Source organism: Alligator sinensis, unplaced genomic scaffold, assembly GCF_000455745.1.
Source record: "Alligator sinensis unplaced genomic scaffold, ASM45574v1 scaffold997_1, whole genome shotgun sequence".
Lineage (NCBI taxonomy): Eukaryota > Metazoa > Chordata > Crocodylia > Alligatoridae > Alligator > Alligator sinensis.
The window spans coordinates 317,326-337,293 of record NW_005843001.1 but is presented as its reverse complement, the minus strand read 5'-3'; the positions used below and the strand labels follow the sequence as shown (position 1 = coordinate 337,293).

The 19,968-nt window shown below is 42.1% G+C and overlaps 1 protein-coding gene across 1 annotated transcript in view; it reads left to right on the top strand.

The window, feature by feature from the left end:
• The window catches only part of CASC4 (cancer susceptibility 4), a 38,160-nt gene that overhangs the window by 15,426 nt on the left and 2,766 nt on the right, over positions 1–19,968 (top strand). The window contains exons 5-10 of the mRNA XM_014526281.1: positions 1,051–1,141; positions 3,043–3,187; positions 3,613–3,693; positions 4,039–4,137; positions 5,469–5,642; positions 14,802–14,969. Of these exons, the coding sequence (XP_014381767.1) occupies positions 1,051–1,141; positions 3,043–3,187; positions 3,613–3,693; positions 4,039–4,137; positions 5,469–5,642; positions 14,802–14,969 (758 nt within the window). The remainder of the gene's footprint in view (positions 1–1,050; positions 1,142–3,042; positions 3,188–3,612; positions 3,694–4,038; positions 4,138–5,468; positions 5,643–14,801; positions 14,970–19,968) is intronic.

The following is a 19,968-nucleotide window of genomic DNA, read 5'->3' as shown; positions in this document are numbered from 1 at the left end:
GTCTCCACGACAAATTGATTTTGTTGGAATGAAAGTGAAAATGTGGATAGTTAACATTTCAAGTCATTTGCAGCCTTTCTTATTAATATTTGATACGTGTACTCTTAAAAGAACATCACGGTGACAAAAGTCAAGCACTGAGAACTTAAGGTACGCCAAAAGCAATGTTGCCTCTGCAGCCTTACATGATTCCCTTTGCTCTCTTTTTTCTGACCGTTTGCACTGAAGCCTTGATATTTTAAAGTAATATATTTGTATTCGGTTTCGTATGTTTAAGGGAGAAACACCCACTGCACAAAAATATAGTCCACCTTGCTGCATCTTGTCGACAACCACGTAGTTTATCGTCAGCGTTGTATCGTTAGATCTGCCCCGCAGATTGGCCGCTTAAACTAAGAGTGACTCATAATGATGGTTGGCAGTCATTCTCTCTCCGAGTGGTTCTCACATTTTTTTTGATGCACATATCCCTTTCTAAGAGTGTTATGCTGCCGTGTGCCCCTATTATTTTGCATCGTGGATATTAAAAAATTAAAGTATGTCACTTACAACCACACTGTAAGCTCTTCAGCACCCTAAGAGATATTGTAGACAACTTCATTTTTTTTCTTTTCTTCCTTTTTCTCTGTTTATAATTTTGCTTTCCCTTCTGCTTTCCCATTCCTTCCACACATACCCTTTAGAAATGTGTTGCATACCCAAGTTTGAGAAACACAGCTGTATGTGAACAAGCACTAGGGGAGGGTGAAACCGTATGCCAGAAGGTTTCATAGATATTTGCTGACAGCAGAATAATGACAAGACTTGGGGATTTGGGGTTCCTTTCACACTTCTGGAGAGAAATGTGCTTAGACCTTCAGTCCTTTTCTCCTCTGTGGCTTTTAGTCCAATTCCCTTCTCCAGTCCTCAGGCTTCTCACCCCAGGCCCAGATTTCTTGTCCCGGTGTCCTGCCCTCTTCTGTTTGTGCCAGTTCACTTTTTTCTTGAGGTAGTTATGGGAAAACTGGTATGAAGCAAACAATGTGTGACTGTAAATGTGCTTCCTATTAGTTTGCAGTGTGGACAGCAGATCAAAGAAATGCGAATGCAACACGAAGAAAATATAAAGAGGTTGGCGGAGCAAGCTGTACAGGAACAAAAGGTAAATAATGGCTAAAAATAATCTCATCTTTGAAACAGGGATTTTTTGTTTCAATGCCCAGGCACCTTCATTATTAATCACAGTCAATTGGGACTAATTTAGAAGTCTGGGGCATTAGCTGTGGCTTGCCAAATGGTTAACTTGTAATTAATTATGTTTTTACATGTTCTGTGCTGTACTAAAAAACCTCTGTTTTTAGAGAGAAATGGATTGCGTAGTATTATAATGTTGGGCTGTGTTGTGGCAGGTGCAGCAAGATAAACATTACCTTGCTATTTAAAAACTTACATAAGCAGCAGCCTAAACAATTATGCATTATGCATATTTCTGTAAACGTTGCACGGATGTTGGTAGCTGCCACTACAATAATTCCTCTGCCTTTTAAATAAAGTGCCATTTATTCTCCAGTAAGTACTCCAAACACCAAAATACCGGTTATTTTAAATACGGATTCTTGCCTTACATTCTTGTCAGTATTTGCAGAAAGGGGTAAGAACTGTATCATAACTTCACAGTGAAAAGGTTTTTTCCTGAGGTCTAACCTGAATCTCCTTTACTGTAATTTAAGCCCATTATTATTTTTCCTATTTCCAGTAGTTATGGAAGGGAGTTCATGACCTTCCTTTTTACAGTCCCCTTTTGCATTTTGGAGGATGATTATAAAGCCCCCTTCGGGCTTCTCTAGACCAAGCAAACTTAGTTCTTTCGGCCTGTTCTCCTACACCAGAGCTGTCCGATTTCAGAGTGTCTGGGGGCCACGCCAGCCGCGGACCCAGGCCACTTACCAAGCAGACCACACATCACAGGGGCTAAGGCTAAACACTGTGGGGGCAGCATGACTGGACAAACACCTGCCTGGGGTCATCTGTCCCCAGCACTCGTTCCTGCCCAGGGCAGGGGGTCGGACTCGATGATCTACCAAGGTCCCTTCTGACCTTAAAATCTATGAAATCTGTAGAGCCCTGAGCAACGTTACGGGAAGGTCCCCAGGAGTCGACAAGCACTTAGCCATCACCACCCTCTGGAACCTTCTTGCTAGGGAAGAGGAGAACTTATTAAGAGTGCTCCTGTGACTGCACCAGGACAGGGAAATGCTTTACCAGAACCTCAAAGTCTCCACTGTATCGAAGGCCACAGAAAGATCTAGTACGGTCAAAAAGACACTGTTTCCCCTGTTGATCTCCAAGCAAAGATCGCTGACCCAAGGCCACAAGCACAGTCTCTGTGCTTATACCCAGAATGAAAGCCAGACTGATGTAGGTCCAGGAATCTGATGGCATCCAGATGTAGCTGGAGCTGTTCTTCCATCCAGTAAATGCTCTGTACAACCCCACCCATTTTATGTTCTTTTCCTCTAGATAAAAATGTAATTATTGTTAGCCCCTCGCTTGGGCGCTATGTATTTCCCTACCGGCTTTGTCATCTTTTCTGGATTCACAATCCTAAACATCTACTAATAAAAGTCAATTTATACTTATAGCCAGGCTGCAGCTTAGCAGCCTGTTTTAGTGCTGACCTTAATATCTGTAAAATAAATTGCAGGTACAAAGCTGAGCAGTTGCACGCTTACTTAATATGTAGCGGGTAAAACTGTAACTACTCTGGCATATCCATTCTGGGGACATGCAGTTTCTACAAACGGCTGCCACCTTTCTCCACACTGATAATATCAGATACCTTGCTGAAATTTCTCTCTCGCAGTAAATGGGAGACATTGCTTTGGTAGAAGGCCTTCAGGAGCGCTTAACGATAGTGATGCTCTTGGTGGGGAAAGATGTGGTCGGAGCAGTCTGTCTGAGGCTGCTGCAGTTGAGAAGTCTCGAACTGAAGAGTAAGCAAATCATTTTTTTCCTTTTGAAGGTCGTGTTTGTTAATGTCCGTTTAATCTGTTTTGACAGCAGGGTACACAGAAAACCCAGGCCAGTAAAGACGCGGAACTGGGTTTGACTGAAGATGATCAGGCCACGTCAAAGAACGTTCAAGAGACAGAAGGAAAAAATGTAGTGAAAAATGAGGAACCCTCAAATCACCTTGCAAGCAACAAAGGTACTTCCTTTTGGTGTCCCTTTGGGTAAACATAGACTATAATAGTGTTATTCCTCTGGATTAAGCAAAATGATGAGTTTTCTTTTTTATTGTAGGACAGTGAGGTGTCTGCCTTTGCTCTTTTGTGGGTAGTTACATATCCTGATTGCAGAAACCATCACGTGGGTGCCCTTCTCTCTCCTCGTAGGGCAGATCAGTCCCTGAATCCAACCAAGGTGGTTTTGATCCCTCCAGAACACAGTTGAGGCACACTGACAGGAGGCTACCATGGGAAAGGTTGGGGGATTGTTACCAGTGTTGCTTGTTCTGTAGCTAAAGGACTTTGCTCAAGTGGTGCCAGCCTAACACACCCTGCAAATGTTAAATTTACTCTTTTAAGCTGTAAAAGGACAGTAAAGAAGCACTTTGTGTGTTTATTTTGACAGAGAAAATCAAACCAGGAGGTGATGCAGGCATGCCCGAAATAGAAGAGAATGACCCCGCTAAAGTTGAAGACACACCTACTGGTTAGAAAAAAAAATCACGTTCTAATAATTATTCAAGGCTTTTCTATTTTATGCATTCTCATTTAAATGTAGCTTTGTGCCACTGGTTGGTGTTAGCTAATTTGATCTAGACAGTTTACAATCCATGTGGTAGTACTAAAACTGTTAATCTGATCAAAAATATTAAAGGAAAAGTTTTGCAAGGTGCTTGTGAGAGCAGAAATTAAGATATTTTAATGTCTCCATTGTCACACTGCATTTTTTTTAAAAAATGGAATAAGTAAGAGACGGCTAAATTAAAGACTAGTAGACACTGGTGCTTGCTTTGAACAGAATTTTTAATGCAAATCCACTTATTGCATTTAGCTTTAAAGAAGCCACGTATTTCATCGCTTCAAAATGAAGGCCATCAACCCAATCTCAATCTTCCCTCTGCACCGCCCCATGTACCAAACGTGGCTCCAGGTATGGTTCACCAGCTCGTATCAAATCTCATAAGAGGTGCACCAGCTAAAATCCCACCCAGCTGTAAATTAGTTAGCTTGGGGTTGCAGTTGGGTAAATTCTGTTACTGACAATATTGGGGAAGAAGCAAGCTGCAGCATATGTTGTTGTGGAGGCATAGTTGTTCTTTGGTGGGAAGCTGGGTTTTCCTGGACAGTGCTTCCAACTGGATAGTCAAATGCTGGTTTTGTTCGAGTGGTGAAACACAACTTAAATGTGCATGTGCAACATGACCAAACAGCTGTTTATAAGGTGTCCTTTTTGGGGTATACGTCTTGGGTGCCAGTAGGACTAGCAGTGAGCAAAAGGAAAACGTCCTTTATAGGGCCACTGCAGAGCCTTAAAATTAAATTAAACAAGTAGATTTTTTTTTTTACTCGGCGTTTACAGAGGCCTAAACGTAAATATTAACATTTCCAAATCGCATATCTTTCAGTAACAAGCTCTTCCCACATTAGGTTTTCTAGAACAGACCATGGCTCTGGGTTTGCTGAGTAAAATGTGTTTTTCCTGCCTTCATAAGAAAAGCAAGTGTAGACCCTGTCAGTAAAAGAGGGTCTCTGAAGTGATAGGAGTTTGGTGTCCAATTTCAGAGAACAGGATTTCCCCCGCTGAAAGGATTCTCTGTATTCCCTAGTCATGTACCTCTACCTGCCTGCCTTATACACTGTTACAGTTTACTTGCAGCGGCTTTCTGTTTAAACCACTGCTCTAGAACCTGTGGGCACTTTTACATGTGCTCCGGCAGTGGAGAGTGGGGCGGTGCTTTAATTAGAGTGGCTCTGACGGTCGCTCTAATTAAAGTGCCGCAGCATCTTGTGTATCAGCGTCCCTGCGCTTCAAAATGGTGGCGGGGGCACTTAAACTAAAGCTCATTCGTTGAGCTTGTTCCACCCCCACCGCCTTCTGGAAGCATGGGGACGCTGATACACGAGATGTGAAGGCTGGCTGACACGCGGTAATTACCCGGCTCCAGCACACTCAGTTAATCGAGTTTGCTCTGGCGCGCTGTAATTGCAGCGTGCCGGAGCAGCCTCTGTACTCGTGTACAGGCCCCCTGTAAGTGTCGTGTATTAAGTTTTGGTTGAAATCGCAGGCAGAATCCATAGGAAAAAAGCTGCTTAGAACTGTTACACTTGGGAAGGTCACATGTTTTGGTACATACTGGAAAAATATATCTGAAAACATTAGCCCTTCATGGAAGTCCAGAATGATCTCTTTGGATTCAGCTTTGGAATCGCCTCTTTCTTCTGTACTGCATAAAAAACTAAAGAAATTTCTTCATGTTTTAGCTTTAGATGCTTACAATGATGGAGAGACTGATGCAGTGAAAAAGATGCCTCCAAATCCTCTTCGGCACTTGATTCCTGAACAAAATATGCAAAATCATAAAGAACAGAAAATTGAAATGGAACATGAAAAACTTCCAAAGGGTCGAGCCGCTGAATTCCAGAAGATGAAGCAAAGTAAGTTGGTCATCATCATATACTATGGGTGGCCTTATGAATGTTAAGCCATTAGAAAATTTAAATATATTTGAGATCTTACTGCATAGAAGAGCACATTCCTAAATCTCAAGAAATTAGAATATCATTGTTAAATGATCCCTATCACTTTAAGAAATATATACTAGTCTCACAAACTGCTCCACTCCAAATATACCATTAAATATAGACTTTCAATAAAAAAAACTAAAATGTATCTGCTGGGGTACATAAATTGCTGCTTGTGTCACATGGATGATTTGACTAAATAGGAAAAAATAAAAGTTAAAGGTTATTTCTTGAGTGCTCCTATAAAAAGTTTGGCTCTTTAATGAGGAGATACCAACTTGGTTTGACTACTTTATGGATATTGGTCAGAAACTTCAGAACAGGAGACCATTTGGGTTGTCTTGGGAATTTTTTTTTTCTTTTGACAGCAGCAAATTCAACTTGGTATATGTAGCATGTAACAGTCCTGCCAAGTGACTTAAGTAGCAGAGTGGAGGTGACACTAGAGATGCATTAAATGCAGCTGCCTGTAGGTCGGCTGTTCATTATGCAGGTTGTGTGTACTGGGCACAATACTCCGTGCTGCACTGTTGTTTTTTTTATTTATGCCTTGAGTCTTCAAAAAGTCGGGTTTCTTCTGGTGGCAGTGAGGATTGTCACCAACTGGTCTAACTACATGAAAAGTATTTCTCAAGCCCTAAATTCAGTTGCTTGGGAATGATTTGTTTAGTTCCTTGGGATGGGAACAGGATGTGTGGAAGACTCATTTTTAGCTCTGTCTGATTGTTGTGGTGGTTTAAAGAGTGCTTTTTTCCAGTTTTAAATCTGTTTACTAAACATAGCAGCCTCTGGAGCCAGAGTTAGAGCTAACGGATCGATATTTATTGGTAAGCAGGTTTCATCTAGGTCTTGTTTTTATGTGAAAGAAGCTGTTCATATTTTTCAGATGAAAAGTTCATCTGAAGAGAAGTAAAGTGAAGAGAACTCCAGGGAGGTTTTGTGTTTTCAAAATCCTAGAATTCTGTTCTTAAAAAAATCTTCTGTTTAGCTAGATCTGATTATTCCTGATATGTTTGCAATTAAAAATAATTGCATTAAAGCAGTTGTTAAATTGACTTGTGTGGACAGTCAGGTCTGGTTTACTTTTCAAAAGCACATTATCAAATTGAGAGTGGATTTGGGGAGTTCAATATATTTTTTTTACGTTTAGAAGTAAATTTTAAACTTGAGGTGAGGACAACTAACTTGTCTAGTAAGCTTGAAGCTGTTTGGCTGCTTTCATGCAAGAAATCTAGAACAATACAACGGGTTTGGGCGGGGGTTGTTTCTTTTTAAAGCAAGGCTGAATTGGCAAAATGCGTTCAACCTGAGGTCCCAAAAGAGCAGTGAATTACATTAGACTAACGTGGTTGCTCGTGTGTTTTCTGCTTTGGTGTGTGGCCCCCCTTGTGTGTGTGATCAGATGCTCTTGAGTGCAGGTTTCCAAGTGCCATGCCTGTAGTGTGCGGGGTGTCCAGCAGCGCCTCGTAGCTAAGGGTAGGTAAGGTAGCTGTACTGTTTTTTGCTCAAACAGAATCTAGGGGATGAAGGACTTTGTAGGACCTGGGGAAAAATTCAGCTGCGCAGTGCGTATGGACAGCACCTCGGAAGAATCACAGGTATTGTAGGATAAGTAATTACTCTTTTCCTTAAGTTGTTACCCTGATACAGGGGTGGTCAGCCTGCGGCATGGGCCGTCTGTGTGTGTGGCATGCAGCGGATTGGGAAGGGGACAGGCAGCACAGTGACAGATAAGGCAGGAAGCAGAAAGCTGAGCAGCAGATCAGGTAAGGGAAAGGGATCAGGGTGACGCTTGGGGAGGGTGTGGGACTAATTGATGGCACATTTGACAAAAAAGTTGGTTCCCACTGCCCTAATGCTTTCCATTTCTGGTGAGGTGCAAGCTGCAAAATAGTAAATCCAGTGACTTTAGGACAGCTTTGTCCAAGTGGGTGTTGGCTCTTTGTCCCGTCTCCGAAACAATATCTCATCTAGGAATCCTAGGTAAAGGTTTGAACTGAATTCCAGGGAGCGCTGCAGTGCCTTGTATCAGAGTTGTGCAGTGGTCTGTGCATGTCAAAAACTACTACTTCATAGCACCTTCCAGCACAGGCTAAAACTCATTCGGAAAGATGGCAAGCTGACCTTTCATTCTGTCAGCAAAGACAACAGCCATGGCAAACTCCTCAACGGTCTCCTTCTCGAAATGATGGGAGAGAATCCTTACTGTGACTAAAATACAGGGGCTAGTTTCCCTTTGACTGGGTTGAAGAAGAAAACTGGCAGAGGGTGGGCTTGATTTTGGTTAAATTCTGCAACTACGTTAGGTAAGGCCTCATCCAGTTATCAATGTCATCTTGTCCTTCTGGAATGGTATATGTGGTGGTCGTGCCATGAGGGATTGGATCTCTGGTGTTCCTCTGGCTGAGGCTCTAGCCACCAAGAAGATGCTCTTTGCAGATAGGGTGGACAATAAACAGTTCAAAGGAAGGCCCTAGTAGCACTGGCAGTGCTATGCTGAGGTCCCAGGAACATGGGGTATTTCTGATGAAAAGCCAGAAGTGAGATATTTGAGGAACCTAGCCACCATGGACTGTGCAAAGACTTTTGTGACCGTTTGGGAGAATGCCAGCGAGCAGAATTTGCTGCCAAATGAATGCTTTTGACATTAATGAAGAATCCTGAGTGCTTTGGGGCTACCACCCAACTTAAGGGAACTTCTTTGGAAGTCTCTAATGACAGAGGATGCTTCTGCATTGGCCAGAAAGAGAATCTCTTTCATTTTCTGAATAAATGAACCTCATGATGTCCTTCTGATTAGAACCCAGCATGTGTGTTAATATGACCACTAGATAGCCACATTCAGGCTGTGAGGTATAACTGAGTTTGGGGTCAGGATTTGACCTGCATTTTGCATGATCTCATTGGCTTGAGTTAGAGCTGTGCTCAGAGGCCAAGTTGAGGGAGTCACTGGATTCAAGCACAAAATCTGCTTTGACTTTGTTGGGGCTGTCATTAGCATCGGGACTCTGTTGTATCTGAATGCTCTCAGATGAGAGTCCTGACGTCCGGGGAATGAGAGAGGCAAGTCCGATTCTAGGCTGAAACCTCCTTGGTACAGAACATCTGGTCTTTTCTGTTCTGATACGTGGCAAGCAGATCTGTTCCTGGGAGTGGAATTGAGCCCCGGGATCAATTACTTGCAATTCCAAACGTTGTCTGCTGCCAAAGGTTTTTGTATGGCCATCGATATGAAGCTCTGGCTAATTCACAAGAGCCAGAGACAGATTGCTTTGTGCTGGAGGAGTGATCACTGATGAGCATACTCCTCATCGCTTTGTAGGTGTTGTAATTGCCCTAGTTTGTCTTAGAACCTGGACTCTGGTTCCTAGGCGTATGGGTAGGGGTGTTGTGGATGTGGAGACAGAAGGCACACGCTGCGTTGCAGGGTCTTCCCTACCGTAGCTCAAATGGAGAGTAAAAATATAGCTGTTTGAACTGTGGGTAAAGATGGTAAGCTAAAGGGACAACACGTCCGAGGGTGTTCAGAAGGCTTCTCACCTAACAAGGGAGCACCGTTTGTGCTCTTTTGCTTTCCACCAGACTTCCCCTTGACATCAGTGCGTTTGATCTAGTGAAGCTGCAACACGGTTGTAGAAGTCATTGTCCTACATGTCCAGAAACTTCTGGTCTTCTGTGATCACCTCCTTGTTATCAGTACTGAAACTCTTCAACAAAGGTCTTCCTTCAACTCGGGAAACAGAGGCAGGTCTAAAGGAATTGGATCAAATCTGGTGACTAGGCCGGGTAGAAGCAGTACAAAGCCTCGTTTGGTCCGTGCAGCCTGAGACGTGTGGAACGATGCACTGTCCTGGAGAAGCAGCGCTCGTCCACTCAAAATCTTGGCAGCTCTTGTTCCGATGGATTGTCACAAGGCAGTCACTAGCATGTTCTCCCGTTGGTGGTCTTGCCTGTTGACAGGTAGTTGATCATAATCGCTACTTCGCTCTCATAAAGATACGGTGGCCATAAGCTTATCATCTGATGCCGTCTTTTTTCAATGTCTTGGGAGGTGGAGACTGTATGCACTTCTATTGCATGTTGTGCTATTTCTTGGAAACAAAGTTATGAGCCAATTCTTCAGCTAGAGTCACAGTTCTGGAAGTGCATCCTGTACGCTAGCAGGTAGCCAGATCTAGGGGCTATGTTTTCAGTACCTGTAAGGCGTACACCAGTTCATGAAATGGTGCCAAGACAGCCTTGGTAGCCTGTCTGAGCCTGTTTCTGATTAGTTGCTTGAAGGCTTAAGTACTGTATTTGCCATATTTTCTACGTTTGTTTTTTTTTTTAAATCTTAATTTAGAATCAAATTAACAGTGTAGGCAAAGCAGCACCGGGATCAATCTTTTTCCTTCTCAAGTTAGTGTCAGCAGGATCCATCCCATCACCCTGAAAACAGTGCTCTTTTTCCCCCTCGTCACAGAAAACTGCATCAAGGAAGACTTGGCGTTTGTTGCTGATCCCTTAGTGGGTGAATGAGATTTTCTTGACAAGGCCTGAGGTCTGGAGTTCGTGGTACACTCCAGGTGTACTGGGGTGCTGCTGCAGTTTAGGGGCTTTCTTCTCAAGTAGTTCAGACAACGTGCGTATGAACCTCTCACAAGGACAAGTTGCAAGAGAGATTCCCTCTCCTTGTCTTTTTTTGAAAAAACAGCATATATACTGCTTTATATACTTCCCTGAGGCAGAAGAGGCCCTTCAAGTGTCTGTCATTTATAAGAACCACTACTTTGCAAGAAGAACAGGATTTTAAAACCTTGGTATTTTATCCCTAGCAAGTCTAGGTGGGCCAGAGAGCCATAGTAATGCCGTGTAGAAAACCTTTTTATTGTGCCAGTGCATTTAAGAACGGGAACAAAACGAAGAATTGTAACATGAACTTCAAGTAAAAACTAGCTAAAGAAGAGCTGTTTCAGTGCACAAAAATATAGGTAGCCATGGGTTTCATCTCATGGTCACCAACAGAAAGAAGGAACTTGAAAGGTGGTGTAGGAAACAAGGAACTGAAAGGGTGCCCTGCCCTGCAGCTGAGGACGTAAAGGGCACCAGGAGGTAGGCAAGGTGCAGGCGCAGCCCAAGGGGATGCTCCTGTTTAAAAGAACCTCCTCGTGGGACACCTCTGCAGAAGGTCATTCCGACAGTAGTGTGTTTGTAAGAGTACTTAGCAGGGGTGTGCGAAGCAGGCCCTGTTCGATTCGGATTCGGATTCGGCCCGAACTGGGGACAGCGATTCGATTTGTTTATTTGGATCGCTGTCCCTGATTCGATTTGGCCGAATCTGAAGATTCAATGCTGATTCAATTCGGACATACACGCAGCTTTAAAAGTTTTTTCTACATACCTCGAGATACCAGTGTGGCTCGTGAACACTGCGATGGTGGGGTGGTGCGTGGAGTGTCCCACAGGACTGCGGGGGGGGGCGGGGTCTTCCACATGCTCAGCGGTGAACCCGGAAGTGGACTGGAAGTAGTTCCAGTCCACTTCCGGGTCTGCCAGGGAGCCCGCTGGGTCCTCTGATTTGATTCGGAGATTCAGCCATGGAAAAGGTGGTGGTGATGTATCATATACATGTAATTAGCTCTTGGGACTTCTGCATTCAAATCATAAGACACTAACATAACTAAATCTCAGCCTTTCAGGACGCACAGCAGAGAGATTTTGAGTAAGGTAAAATCTCAAGGAAACGCTTTTAATTTTTTAATTAACATGATTATGACTACAAGCTTAAGCCTGTGCCTAAATCAAGCAAATGCATGATTTGTGTAACATATTTCTGTAACAGATTTGAAAGCTTTCATACTGGTGTATGTCAACAGTAGCTCTGACACCTGGGAAACCACTCCAAATGGTTCCTGCTGTTTTCTCTCTAATCTCTTCACTGCTTATTCTTCAATGATAAACTGCAAAACTGTCCTTTATTTAGGACTGTGCTTTGTGTGCAGACAGCACCCAGCATAGTGGGGCTTTGATCTTGTCCCTGTCCTCTAGATATCTTAAGATCTGAGTAAGTAACTGTACGTACACAGGTGCATGACGCAACTCCCGCGTCTCATCCAGACCTGTAGTGTCAGACACAATATACGTACACTGAGGTTTTTAACAATATACTACAAATCTATCATTATAAAATATGGGCAAATATTATGTCCATATTTTAAACTGTTGAAGACCTTGGTGCATAATATCAATGCAGTTCACTTTTAATGTTTCATATAGCAAAGATTTAAAATGCCTTTTTATCCATATTTCATTTTCTTGGTTCTTGTTAACTTCCTTACTTACCTGTTAAGCTACACTTGGACTGCTGACTTCTTTTGAAATACCAGAACAGTGTTTCAACCAGGGTGTTGTGGCACCCGGAGGTGCCTTGAGATCCTCTCGAGTACCATGGGGGTGCCATGCAGTGTTAGCATTGTTAGGCATGCAAACATGATTCAGGTAAACCCAGAGATTTCAAATAGGAATCCACAATGTTAAAAACATTCTGACCTATTTGGGGCTTTCTGGGTTCTTCCCTGTAGAAAACGTGTTATTTTTCCATATAAAAAACAAGTGAAAGCAAGAGCTGGCATTTTCCAAAGAGTGCCTTGAGTCTAAAAAGTTTGAGAGCCACTATACTAGAAATTGGTCCAGTTGCTTCATCATCTCCTTTCATGTTTTAAGATGAACATCACGTAAAAGTATTTTTTTGACGAAGTCTGAAAGGGTTGGCATTTTTTGGCAGAAGTTTCAACAGTTTGACTGGCACCTGTCCACATTCTCACCCTGTTAGCTCTTCAGAGATCTTATTATTGTGACGGGTTGTAGTTGAAGTACATACCAGTCTACCCACAGCATAGGGGACGGGGTCTTAAAACGTCCTACGCTGTGTTTCAGATATGCCCTTGAACAATATAGGTGCAAAGCTGAGAATACTACGAAATAATGAAAAATCCCAGAACCTACCGTTTTATTGCATGTGTAACGTTTCATATTCCTTTGGTGGTCATGGATTCTCTCCCATGGAGGGATATCTTATTCAGAAGTGCAGGAGGAGGATGTCTCTGACATGATACTGTTACAGGTGAATACCACAACCCGCTGTGTCGGCAGTGACTACAGTCAGTCTTCAGCATTATTGCCCTTCATTGTAGCAGAGTGGATTTAATTATTCTTCATCCGTGACACGCATTCGTCCGTTCTCGTCTTCGTTACCAAGTGTAGCAGTTCCACGGCTGCCTGGCAGCTCATTCTGTTCTTACTGCTGTTTTTAACTTTTTAACCTAAATCCCTGTGCCACAGCTTAAACAAACTTCCTACTCATTCTGTTACCATTGGCTGCCTAAAATGGGTCAGTTCTCTGCAAAATGAGACTTCATCCTTGTTTGTAGACTGACCATGTTCAATTTTTTCCTCATAGTTCTTAGTTTATAAAACTTAATAATAGTTTAGTTTCATTAGTACCAATTAAAAAGCATAACTGCTCCATTTTTTGTGCACAAATTAAAATTTTACTTGCTAGTCTCAGGTATGGAAATGAATCTTTTGAACATGGACTAGTTTTGATCAGTTCAGACAGCACATTATGCCATATTTTCTCACGTACAGCGGGCCCCAGAATGTAATGCACACTTTACTCTTGAAAGGCAGAAGGAAGAAGAAGAGCTCTTTCCTTGTAATGAATAACTGAGTAGCAGCAGCTAGGAAGCAGTCTGCTCATTGTTCTGCTCCCCGTTGGGAGCTGCATGCAGGTTTGACGTGACTTCTGCCTATAACTACCGTATTTCTCACATATAATGCACTCCGCAATTTCCAGCAGTTGTTTTTGGGGGACAAGCGTCTGTTGTACGTGAGAAAATATGGTATGTTTGAGTGGATTTGCAGTTGTAACTTTAACCGTGGTTTGCCGTCTCTAATTCTGATGCACTACTATGAAAATAACATAGGATGAACCAGTTCATCCTAAGAAGTTTTTGATTGTAGCCTCAGTCTCTCTCATCGTACTGCTGAAATTGTATTCTCCCATTCTTTTATTCTGCTGTTGTTTCTTAAATATTAGTCACTTGATATCTCTCTTGATTTCTTTTTAGCTGGTCTTCAGTTTAAACTAAAATACCTTATTCTGTTTTTCAGTTAGTTACAGTTCCTCTAGGTTCACTTCATATATTTGCAGATTTTATTAGCATACTGCTACCTGTTTTTGGAGAAATTGATAAATATATTGCATTGCGTTAGGCTCAGGCCTCCAGACGCTCCATGAAACGCTTTTTCACTCATTGACCCTATACCATTAATCTTTGCTCATATATTTTATTGCTATGTATCCATTTTGAAGTTCTAGCTAATTCACATTTTTCTAACACCATATTGCATTGTGTGGAACTGTTTCTGATTAGTTACTGGAAGGCATACATACTGTATTCGCCATATTTTATAAGCTTTTTAATCTTAATAGGAAAGGTTATATAGAATCAAATTAACAGTGTCGTTCAACACAAATCATTCCAAAGACGACAACTGATTTTCTGTTGTTGTTACGCGGGGCCACAGAGAAGTATAGTACACTCGAGAGAAGAGCTGATTCCTATAAAATATTTATACCGCAATACCACAAGTAGAAGACTACCAGTCCTGCTTCTAAGAAGAACGTTTTGAATTTTTGCCAATATGATACCAAAAATCATGAAAAGTCTAGTTCAGAAATCTTTATTGTGAATAAATTCTACACTTAAAGGAAAACATGAATACTGGTTTTAGAATAACGTATATGAAGCCTTTTCTCAGCTGTTTTCTTCAAAGAATTTAACTCATAGTAAACAGACACCATTAGATCAGACTGACACACACTGCTTATGGCTAACAAATCTCAAAAATCCTTTTAAATAGCCAAGTTGATTTTTTCTCCTGAAAGTATTTCATAAAACATTGATTTTTCCACAACTGCCATGGCTACAAGGACTGAAGATTTGAACCTGCAGGTCTCCTTTCATTTAGAATCCATTCTTTCTTTTCTTTCCTCTTTGCTTCTGACTTAATCCTTTGCCTACTTCACAGGCCGATTCTTTGATGAGAATGAATCCCCTGTTGATCCGCAGCATGGCTCTAAACTGGCGGATTATAATGGGGATGATGGTAACGTGGGTGAGTATGAGGCAGACAAGCAGGCTGAACTGGCTTACAATGAGGAAGAGGATGGTGATGGTGGAGAAGAAGACGTCCAAGGTGAGCTTGGGCCTTATCTCCATCCAATTTAAAGTAAAATTCACGCTGAATTTACTTGTTGAATTTGTGTACAGCCTCACTAATGTTAGCTTCCAAAATTGCCTCAACCTGAAATAAATGTTCTTTTGGTCATCTCTCAATTCTGTTTATGCTTGTCATTGCAAAACCAACATGAGTATCGTTTTCCGTGCAGAATATTTAGACTAAAGCGCGCAAGTCTTTGAAACTGTCTGCTTTGTTATGCTCATAAACTGAAGATGATTGAAATTCCACAAATAGTATTGTCTGAGCCTCTAATTGCCAGGGAGCCCAATACCTAGCTCATTGGGACGTAAACCTGCTTCTGGCATTCATCGTGCAATTTTCAAATATATAAACATACGATCTGCAACTAATCTTTGTACAAGTACTCACACCTATCTTAGAGTGCTCTGTGACTGTGATAAAATTAGCAGCACTTACCACTATGAATTGTACAAATACTTTTTGCATAATACACAGATTCAACAAACCTTCAGTTTTCCTATTTACTAAACTGCAGAACTTGGGTAACTTGGTGATAGTCTAATATTTCTACACGCATGCCTCCTGTCTTCTGTTCTGCATGCACTTCAGTGTGTTTATTGATACTCCATTGCCTGTCAGCCAGTGCACTGTCCACGTTCATATGGTGGTTTGGGAATGTGTTGTGGAAGGCTTGCACATTTGTATGTTAAAACTGTTGACAAGTTCCACATGTGTGCGCTTCCTGACCATCTCACTGTGCTTGCATATTCTTTTCCCTTGAAAAAAAATCCTAAATAGCAATGTTTGAACAGCAAGAAACAGACTTTTGTGAAGCACTTTTTCTAAGTGTAGTTAAATAGAAAAACTAAGTAAGATTAGAACCCACTGACTTCCTTCCGTAGGCAAGCATTTAAACATGCAGTATAAATTCTCTATGGCTGGGTTGGTATGGGGAAATGAATGACCACATGAGAGGAAGTACGTAAGTGTAGATCCAAACTTTAGGCAGTGAATAAACTTCCTGACAAATAGTCTGCTGCTCTTTTAGCAGAGCAGCAGTGACTAGTAAAGTTCTGATCTCTCTTACTATCCGCTTTCTTCTGAATAGGGAGGGAATTTCTTCAGTTTTCATTTGTCTGGCTTTCTGGGTATCATATGCTATTTAGTTAATATGCATTAAAATAGGCTAATGCACATTAAGCGTCACTTAAAACCCCTGGGATCCTATACACATGCAGGGAGGCTGCTCCAACGTGCTAGAATTCCAGCACGTTGGAGCAGACTTGACTGATCGAGTTTGCTGGAGCATGGTAATTACCGCGCTCCAACAGACTCCAGAGTCACGTGTATCAGCGTTCCTGCGCTGAAAAATGGCAGTGGGGCACTATAAATTTACGCTTGTTTGACAAGCTTTACGTCAAAGTGCCTTTGCCGCCATTTTTCAGCGTGGGGATGCTGATACATGTGACACTCTGGGTGCTTTTAATGAGTGTGGCTCTCAGAGCTGTGGTAATTAAAGTGCCCTCCCTCCCCCAGCCCGCACATGGATAAACGCCCCGTGCTTTTCAGTTAATGTGCATTAAGAAGGACAGACTACTGCACGTTTTTTAGTACTTCACAGTGGAAGTACTAGACTTAATTGGCATTAACTGAAGTGCGCTAAGGCACGTGTAGACATGCCTAGTTCCTTCCTTGGCTTGTCTAAGTCTATTCCAACCGTGTAGTTGGTCCAGTAAAAGGTATCGCCCACAAAAATCCTTCCTTCTTGCATATTTCCTGGAGCATCATGGCTGCAAAATCACTACCTATCTGCCTGCCTATCAAAACGAATCCATCATTATAGCAGGTTGTATATGACAGAGCCAGTTATGGGTTTAAGTAATAAGAGTAATTATGATGTGTGTTGTAAACTATTATAAATCAACATATTTTACTATTTTGTACACTGATTCCTGAGGATGCTTGTTTTATAGGATAAGCAGGTGGGAAATTGAAACTTGAGAGGAGCAGAGAGATTAGTAAATTATTTGTTCAAAATGCCTTGGATTGCAAATTGTTATAATTTATTTGTACTGAATATTTATTTGGGTCTACTAGTAGCAAAGAGATCTGAACTTAAAATGGATTTGTAAAGGGCTTTTGCACTTACAAACATGATACCTGCTGGTCAGCAATTGGAGAGATTTTACTTTTGACTTAGTAAAGTTTAGTGTGATGCGTGAGCAGCTTACGAGTAGCAGATACGAGCACTACAGGACTGACACGGAAATGAGGGGGCTGGACCTGAAGTGTAAAAGAGAGGCAAATCGGTACAACCTACTCTCCCCCCACCTGCTAATTATTTGTTGCCTTATTTTGATGTAAAAGCCAAATGGTTGGGAAGAGGTAGCACACTCTTTATAGAGCTTCTCCTGAACTGTCATGTCAGTTTATCTGTGTTTTTGGTGAAAAAAGTCCTTGTTTGAATACTTGTCAAGAAAAAGTACAAATCTCTGACTGAAGTAAAAGAAAAATGTTTTCAAAAACATGCATGGCTTTGGATTAGAGCAGAAAGTGCAAACTAACTAAGTGGTGCTGTTCCCCCCCCCCCTTTTAGCAGTGTTTTTAAGCACAATGTTTGCAAATTTGATGTTCACATAAAAGGTAACCCCAGGAATGCACTCGTGAATGGTAGTAACACACTTAAAGCATCATTCTTGCCTCTCATATTTCAGTCTGTAGCTTAATTGAAGTATCTTAAAACCATGGCAACCTGGTCCAGAAGCATATCCCATGATTTTGATTGAAACCTAGTATGAACTCAGTATGTTTGAAATCTCACCTTCAATTTAGATGTTAGCCCCAAAATCCTTTCTGTCTACCTGTGGTGAGAGGGTGGAGAAAAGAAGTTGTTACAATGTTCAAGTTGTTGTAACAGTTATTTGATAGCTGCCTGGTTGACTACTTCCAGTACAGAAAGAAGGCTTTGCAATGCCTAAACCATGAAAGATTGTATGAATCAATTGAATTTCTCTTTTTTGCCCATGTACTATATATCAAGTACCTATCAAGTAAATTTAGCCTCTGTGAAGTGTGGTTTGGCTTCTGAAGTCCTTGCTTTTATTGCAGTATGTAATATTGGGCTGAGTCTTCTCATCAGTAGGAAGCCTATTACAAGGATGTGATACTAACCTTCAAAAAATTACTTTCCAGCCCCCAAATAAGTGCGTTAACAGGGTAGGTATGAGTATACATGTAAAATGTCTGAAGATTTAGAAGCATTAACTTCTGAAAGAGACATACTTGGGGAAGATATAATTGAACCTCTTCTAGTTCATAGTTCCTCTACACTGCTTTCCTTCCATTCCTGATGACACACATCTTTACTGAGCTGCAAAAATGGTGCTACAAACTTCAAAACACAGCAGCAGCAAATTGTGGAACTTCACCTTGAGATGACAAGCCTCAAGACCCCCAGGAAGGAAAGGGCAGGACTGGGAGACCGGACAGAATAGAAGTGAGACAGGACAGCAAGGGGAGAATGCTTTGTACCTCCGTACATGGCGGTTCCCAGCTGCATTTTTGACACGTCCACATTGTTACCCCTGCACTGGGGATACGTAAGCCTGCACGCAGCGAGCATATACACACCAGCCAGGCAGGTTATCCACTATGGGTACGGGTACCTGAGCGTAAGCCCTGAAGAAAAACCCTATTGGGGATGGAGTGGGTTTCTTCAGTTAATTAAAAAATAGCTAATGAGGTAAGAAATAAAGCCAGCGAGTCAGGGAAGGAAGAGTAGAGTGGTTTAAAGAGAGAGCCTCTCCTCTATCCCCATGGTGGGCAATGAGGTTGCATGTCGCTCGGACTAACTGAAGGCTGATGGGAGAGATGCGACGTCCTGCCACTTTTTAGCACTGGGGCTGGGCGGTGGTTCTGAGCTGTTTGCCAGGGCATCATCTCCTTTGGATCTCGTTCTCCAAAGGAAAAGTGTTTTTCTCTACGTCTGGGTCATAATCTGTTTTAAAATATTAATTTCATCACTCCAACATCTCGTTGGTGAAGACATTTATTGTGTGAGAGCCCTTCTAGACTTCATTCAACTTCTGAGTAGAAAGGAGGTAGCTTTAAATAATCTATTTTAGACATTATACTGATGTTGAATATGAGCACAAAATGAAGATTAGACTGATGAATTATTTAAAAATCTGTTAAGTTTAAACACTAATATTTTGTGAGGGTTTGTTAATAAAGACTTCATAAATCATATTCTTTTATAATTTTGATAAGGCACAGGAATGGTAGTATCTGAAAATGAAGTACCAAGTGAAGATCCCACCTCTGCACTGTAACAAAGAAATCAGAATGTTCTTAGAGAAATGCATTAGATGTAAAGAATGATTCTGGGTCATTCACAACCTCTAGAATTTACCAGAAAAACCTAATAACTTGGCTGCACGAGCCTCTCAAAATATGCGGTCTTGCACGGAATATTTTTCTAACACGTTTCTAGAGGAGAGGGAAAAGTAAAGAAGTTCCAAGAATAGTGTCATAGTAGCTAGGGTCAGGAGGGACCTGAACAGATCACCTAGCCCGACCCCCTGCCATGGCAGGAATGAATGCTGGGTTCACAAGACCCCAGACAGCTGATCGTCCAACCTCCTCTTGAACTTGCCCAAGGGAGGGGCGAGGACCACTTCCCTGGGAAGCTGGTTCCAGATTGTGGCCACCCTAACTGTAAAATATTGCTTCCTGATCTCTAACCTTAACCTGTTCTCCATCAGCTTATGACCATTGTTCCTCGTCACCCCAGGTGGTGCTGGGGAGAAAAGGGCTCTGCCTGTTTGCTGTTGATCCCCCCTGATGAGCTTGTAGGCAGCCACCAGGTCCCCCCTCAGCCTCCTCTTGCTGAGGCTGAACAGGTTCAGGTCCCTCAGTCTCTCCTCATAGGGCCTGCCCTGCTGCCCTCTCACCAAGCGGGTGGCCTCCTCTGGACCCTCTCCAGGCTGGCCAC